This window comes from Haemorhous mexicanus, chromosome 3, assembly GCF_027477595.1.
Source record: "Haemorhous mexicanus isolate bHaeMex1 chromosome 3, bHaeMex1.pri, whole genome shotgun sequence".
In the NCBI taxonomy this organism is placed as follows: Eukaryota; Metazoa; Chordata; class Aves; order Passeriformes; family Fringillidae; genus Haemorhous; species Haemorhous mexicanus.
Window position 1 is genome coordinate 53,097,667 of NC_082343.1, and position 6,686 is coordinate 53,104,352.

General features: G+C 44.8%; 1 protein-coding gene across 3 annotated transcripts; it reads left to right on the forward strand.

Annotated features, from left to right (window-relative positions):
- The first annotated feature begins 1,886 nt into the window (after positions 1–1,886).
- ABRACL (ABRA C-terminal like) lies at positions 1,887–5,424 on the forward strand. Of its 3 annotated transcripts, none has more exons than XM_059841842.1 (3): positions 1,887–1,968; positions 3,580–3,646; positions 4,856–5,424. In XM_059841842.1, exons 2-3 carry the CDS (start codon positions 3,586–3,588, stop codon positions 5,038–5,040), a joined length of 246 nt encoding a protein of 81 aa, XP_059697825.1. In that variant the 5' UTR covers positions 1,887–1,968; positions 3,580–3,585; the 3' UTR covers positions 5,041–5,424. The 3 variants fall into 3 exon arrangements, with proteins under 3 accessions (XP_059697825.1, XP_059697827.1, XP_059697824.1); XM_059841844.1 differs by lacking the exon at positions 1,887–1,968 and adding an exon at positions 2,324–2,492; XM_059841841.1 differs by lacking the exon at positions 1,887–1,968 and adding an exon at positions 2,544–3,056.
- The last annotated feature ends 1,262 nt before the right edge of the window (positions 5,425–6,686 follow it).

The window sequence follows — 6,686 nt, forward strand, 5'->3', positions numbered from 1 at the left end:
AGTTGATGCTTCTGATAAATTAGGGTCTATGAGTCAAAACTGAAAAGAATTTTTAACATAGATTTCATCATCAGTATTACCTTTAGTCTGAAAAGTCACAAACTATTACTTGATCAAACAAATTATCCATAATAACAATCACATCATGCAAAGGCCTACATTATTTGTGCAAATGTAGTGAGGTTTTTAGATGATTAAGAAATCTAGATCATGTGCAACTGAAAGCATGTTGTTAACAATAAAACCAGACAATAAGCACTTTTATTCTATGCTGCTAAATAACTGGAATTATCGACATATTTGGTAACATACCAATCAGATTCTATTTTAAAAGGTTTATCTCAGATCTACCTTAAAAAACTACCTTTTTTTACTGTAGCATTTAGCATTTTGTCAGCCAATATAACAAAGACCTTAGAAAAGCAGTATGCACATATGGCATCACATGCACAGAGCATCAGTGCTCTTGAGATACTACATTCTCCTGGGAATTTTCAATGTCTTTTGATCCAATTCAGATAGATTTAAATTTCATTTATTTCCTTAGCAACTTAGGAATGCATCCCTTTTAATCTTGTTTTCCTAACTATCAAGGTTTGTTTTTTGCAAAGAGCACCCCTTACTGATGTAAAATCATCATAATATCTAATCTGTTCCGGAAAATATCGAAACCAGAAAGCAGCATGGTTTTCTTTTTTTTTTAACTACCAGAGATTCTGTAACTGATCAACAGTGATTATTCAATGGAAAAGTTAATCTTTTCATGAAAACACCATCCAAAAAATCTCTTGGAAAAGCAATGGGCTTGGACTACAATCCCTGGAGTGATAAAATGTGATCTTCTTGGCATCGTTTCCACTGTGCAGATCAGATTATCTAGCTGCAGGTTTGAGCCCTAGCAGAGCTTGCTGCAGTGGTTGGAGGTGCCATCACCTATTTATTCCTCCTCACACCTGGGATGGGAGAATGTAATAAGGGACCAGCGCCACATGGCACAGCTCACAGTCTAATCTGAGCCTCACCTTCAGAAACTAGTGCATGAAAGCTGTGAATTGCAAGGGCTGGAAATAGTTTCTTTTATCGAGTCTGCTTTAGGGGCAGTCGTGCCTGATGAGGAGGTGGGAGAGACAGCCGGCAAGGGCAATGCCTTCAGCTGTGGCAGTGAGAATTTTTGGGAGAGCCTTGGTACGAGCCTTGAATCTGATTGGGGGCTTGGCGGCAGCTTCATTGCTCTGTAGGAGTTGGTGCAGCTCTCAGCTTAAATGCCTGAGTCCTTGAGAGAGGACGTAAACGCTTCCATGAGGAGAAGAGGAAGAGAGACAAGAGTAGTAGTGAACGCCATGATACAAGACAGAAAAAATTAAGTTGCATTCTTTCTGCAGCGTAGGATGCGAGGATATGGGTGCTGAATGGAAACACAGATACACAGCAACACAACTTTATCGACGGTAAATGGTGTTAATTTAGCTCGTTCATTTTCTTTGGCAGGAGAACTAGTTTTCTAGGAGAAAATAAATGGGGGGGGGGGGGGGGGGGCTAAGGAATGTGGCATGATGTCACCCCGGGAAGCCAGCGGAGATGGGGCATAGGACGGTGACGGAGAGTGACTGAAGCAACACTGTAAGTTATAGAAAGCTGGCCCAGAAGGAAGAGGGGCACCTGCTGAAGGGCTGGCCTTGGAGGCGTTTTGCCTAGCAAACTCACTAGCGCCCGTGCCGCGGGAAGAATTTAACCCTGGCACGGCACGACGCGGGTCCCAGCAGGGCAGGGCAGCACCACACCGCTCCAACGGCATCCCACGACGGCCAGAGCCAAGATGGCCGGGAGCGCCGCCCCGGGGCGGTGGGAGCTCAGCGCGGGGGGCGGCGCGGCCCGGCGGGGGCAGAGCCACCTCCGCCCGCCCCTCGCCAGCCCCGGCCCCGCCCGGCGCTGCCCCACGGCTCCGAGCGGCCACGGCAGCGGCAGCGGGTGAGTGCCGGCGGGCGGGAGCGGGTCGGGGACGGCCGTCTGTCAGTCCGTCCGTCTATCCGGCCCAGGGAGCCGTCCTTCCCTCCCTTCGCGCCAGGGGCACAGGCGCTGCCCGGACTGCGGGTGCGGTGCCGCTCGCCCGGGCGGGGCCGCTTCCCGGTGCTCCCTGCGCAGGCGGCGGCGGGAGCCGGATCCCGCCGGGCTGTGGGGAGCGAGCCGCGCTCTGCCTCCCAGCGCGGTCCGGCCCAGGGGCCATCGGTGCCTGCGAGGGGGCAGGGGCGCCGTGGGTGACAGATGCGCCTGTGTGCGTGCTTGTGTGTGTGTGTGTGTGTGCGCGCTTGTGTGTGTGTGTGTGTGTGCGCGTGTGCTCGCAGCGGTTCGGCGCCCTTCTGCCAAATAAGGAGAAGTTTAATTTCCATACCACCGATATACTGCCTTGCAGCAGTGTATTGGCGTCAGGGGTATCAGTCTAATAGCTGGCGTGCACTTCTGATAGTTGGTGTGTTGAGCATCTACAGGACAAAGCAAGTATTTAAGTTTTGAAATACCGAGCGTCCCTTCTCTTTGCTCAGCCACGCTTCTCTGATCTCTAAAGTCTTGCCTAATAATGTAGAATGTAACTTTTTAAATTCTAAATAATGCTGTTTATATTGATGATGTACATATCAACGTGAATTTAGAAGGAGCTGAGTGTAAAAAGGAGCCTTTAAAGTGAGAAGAACGTTTTTAAAGAGAAGACAGTTGTGCCGTTGTAATGACCAATACCAAAACTGGCAGTCTGACAAGTAATGGGAGTGTAAGCTTTCTAAGAGATGGGTCATATTTTCCTTGCTGACTTGATCTGTTTAGTGCGGAGTCCAACAAAATCCGGAAGTCTGTGGAGTTCACCTGGGGCAGTTGCAGCTATGCAGCCTTGCTGCCCTGCCCTTTGCAGCGGTGGTCCCGCGGCAGCACGCCCAATTTCAATGTCACCTGCCGGTCTGCTGCTGATATCCGCTGCGGTGCTGCTGGTACCGTGCACTGGGGATGAAGCTGTGGTTTGATTGGGGCTTTGCCTGGAAGCCATGCTGACAATTAATCTTGCTCAGGTTTGCATGTTAAAAAGAAACTTTTTTTTTTTTTTTTTGCATGTGGATTTTGGATTTAAAAGTGAGACTCTGCTGCAAAGGTTTTTTTGCCTCTTGGGTGAATCATAAGGCGTCAGGAAGTGGATCTATGTCACTCTTGCCTATTTTAACTCAATAAAAAAAGAAAGGAGGGGAAGCTTTTTTGTCTTAGGAAGAGTTTGTGATGCATTCAGATGTCTGTTTTTTAACTCCACTTTCATACTACGCAGAAATCCCGGTTTCTTGAACAACAGAGTGGCTCCTTATATTTGTGTTTAGAATGTAACAAGATTGTAACTTGTGTTCTCTTCCCTTCAAATGCAGAGGTGCAGAGGCTCTTTATCTGTTCAAGACTAAAATCCTAGATTATCCTGTAGCCATGCATCTCCCAGCTACTGGGATTTATGAAGTGCTGTGACATTCCTAAAGAACTGAGAACACACCAGAATGGTGCAAAGGATTTACAGGATTCCTAATAAGTTTGTCTTTTTTTTTTTCCTTCTAGACCACAATGAATGTGGAACATGAAATTAGCCTCTTAGTTGAGGAGATTCGGCGGCTGGGAACCAAAAGTAAGTATTGTAGTGTCTCTGTGTGGATGTGGTCACATTATAGATGTGTGTATGTACATACAGGTCACCATGTGTGCGTGTCACACATGTGTAGTCATGTTACATCAAACTAAGAGCTTGGCAAATTCAAATGAGCAGGTAACGTGAAAACCTGCATATGGACTTCATGTTGGACTGTAAGGCACTGCCTGTGCTCCATCCTTTAAAGTAGTTCTGTTATAAAGTTAAACATTTAAGCCCCTGCAGCAGAGAGGACTTAGGCCTGAAATCCTGCTCCCTGAATCCTGAGTCAGCTGCAGGAGTCACCTTTTCTTTAGGCTTTCAATATTCGCTACAGTCACCACAGAAGAAAGCTGCACCTTCTCCTTCCACCTCCTTCCTTGGTAACTTCTTTACTTCAGAATTCATGCATTTCCTTTCTGTTCATCCTCTTGTTATTTGGAAGAAATTGGTCTGTATGCCTAAAACTAATCCAGGAGTTATATGTGTAGTTCTAAACTTCCTTAAATTTGTTTAGACGGTACCATTTTCTCTTAAGATTGTTTTTCATCACTGAAACTCCTATTTCTTTACAAATATTTATGCAGTTTGTGGATATGCTACCTGTTCCTATATGTCAGTTCTGGTGCCATTTGTTCAGTTCCACTTGTTTTTCAAAACCTAAATGCATATGTACATCTTGCATTTTTATGACTGCATCTGGTTTTTAGGAGTAACATAACTTTAACATATATTTTTAAATTTTTACTTTGTGTGAAAATTCACATTGCGGCCTTTTCAATGTGACCCTCAAAGATTAATGAGTGAAAAAATTGTGAAGAAAGTATTTTAATGTATGGTTTCGATTTAGGTTGGAGGAACAGTGTGTTGGACTTGATCCTTATGGGTCTCCCTCAATTTGAGATATTCTAGGATTTTAATTATTTAAAACTAATTTCCTCCAAAGCCTGTGCTTGTCATAGGTTTCAGAAAGTCATCATTAAAAGTAAACAGAGCAGATATATGGTCCTTGATACAAGTCTCTGGAAGGAAAGGCAAAGTTAGATTAGGCAGAAGTTCTGCCTGGTGTTTATCATCAGCATTTATCATAATATGATCCCAAATAAACTGGGAAGCACAGTGGGGTTTGCTTTCAGTGTTCTCTGTGCCACCTTATCTCCCCAGGAACCTCCTAACTTGAAGGAAATCTACATGATGTCTTTTATTTAGATGCTGATGGACAAGTGAGTGTGAAATTTGGTGTGCTGTTTTCTGATGAGAAGTGTGCCAACCTCTTTGAAGCCCTGGTGGGAACGCTTAAGGCGGCAAAACGACGGAAGATCGTCACTTACCAAGGAGAGCTGCTTTTACAAGGTGTTCATGACAACGTGGATATCATGCTGCTTCAGGACTGAGGCAGTGTTTCAGCTCTGTGTTAATGGAATTGCTTGAAACAGTTTGATCAATCAAACAATTGTTTGATTTGCCACATACTCTTAATAAGGCTGATCATTCCAAGGAGTTTTGATGTATTTTCTATATCTTTATAGTCAAAAGAAAACTGTCCTATTTTGGAAAACATTCCCTTTTGTAAGTCTTCCTAAAATGGTACTGTATGTGAGTAATGTAAAAGATGCCAGATCTTTTTCTCTCTCTTTTTTTTTTTTTTTTTTTTAATCTCAGGTAATTCTCTCAAATGTCTGGTGGTTATTTTCAACATATGAAGAAGAGGACTGGTAATTTGATGTTTACAAATGAAAATGTGCCATGAAAGTATAAAATAAAAGCACATACTTAAATTTGTGTTATTCTTACTGCTTACGTTTCTCTTTTTATTTGCAATCTGAAATGAAAGCAAACTGAATTCCTGCAAGGAGCATATTTAGGCAACTGTTCAGAAAGCACGATAGTGAGATAGAAATCATTTTGCAGCGCGATTCAGTAGAAGAATGACTGCCCTTTGGGTTGACCAGATTGTGCACAAAAAGGCATGCACATTAAATGTACCTCATTCATCTGTGGCAGGGTCATATACTTTTGTTTTCTTGTCCTCTAGGCTTGTGAAGGAAGTGGGTGAGGAGCTCCCTGAATGCTTTCATGCAGTGTTAACCGGAAGTTAGTTCAGCAGCTTCAGGCTGTGGTTCTTTTCCTCATAGAAGTCCTACTTTCTCTAGATCTCTCCAGGCAGTAGGTGGCAGGGGAGGGGAAGAAAAAAGCCCTTTTGATTGTTTTCTAGCTTGCTGCCAATTCTTTTTATCAGGTAGAAGTGTACCCTGCAGTAGTGAGAAAGAGTTGCTGCATGAGGAAAGCAGCTGTGGGTAAGCAAACTGCTTACTGCTCTGTGCTTGCACTCCACAGCTGCAGCTCTTAAAGGTTGCAGGATAGTTGAATTTCCCTTAGCAGCCTTTTACAAGTGCAAAAAGTTTGAAAAGTGTCTCCTCATTTACAAATCCTGCAATTGCATGCATTGTTATGGCATCTCTACAAAGCTGTGTAGTTCCAGCTGCTACCCCTTTCGACTTCTTTTGCTCTGCTTTGTGCAACAGGAAAGCAACTTAGATCCTGTGTGCAAACAGATCTGGGCTGCCTCTGCTTGTGCTGGCCCCAGAATCTGGAGAGCTGGGAAGTAATACACAGAGAAACTTGAGCTGTCTGGGTCCAAGCCAGCTGGAGTGGAGCTCAGCACAGCTTACTGGCTCCAGGGCTCTGCCACTCTGGTGCAGCTCTTCTGCTTCCTGACCTGAGCTGGCAAGTGCCTGCACCCCTGTGCTCCTCAGGCAGAAAGAAGGGGGACAGAAACCCATGCCTTCTGCCAGAGGGGTGAGACCAGACAGCTGTGAGTTGCCAGATAACTACAGCTGGATTTTCTTCTGCTTCTGTTTTGCTGCAAGAGTCTGGATTGTCTCGATTCACAGAATAGCCTGAGTATGCTGACAGATACCAAGTGCTTTGTGGATTGTCTGAGATGCTACTTTTGGTACAGAGGGTACCAACCTATCCCAGCCAGGAAATAGCTCTCTGTGCAAGCTCATGACAGCTCTTTAAGCACTGAGGGGCTCAG

Bases quoted from the DNA above. Each gene is read 5' to 3' on its own strand.
- ABRACL (XM_059841841.1), top strand. From the start codon at position 3,033: ATGCTGACAATTAATCTTGCTCAG. The intron at 3,057-3,579 runs GTTTGCATGTTA...TTTTCCTTCTAG, and splicing joins TGACAATTAATCTTGCTCAG to ACCACAATGAATGTGGAACA. The intron at 3,647-4,855 runs GTAAGTATTGTA...TCTTTTATTTAG, and splicing joins TCGGCGGCTGGGAACCAAAA to ATGCTGATGGACAAGTGAGT.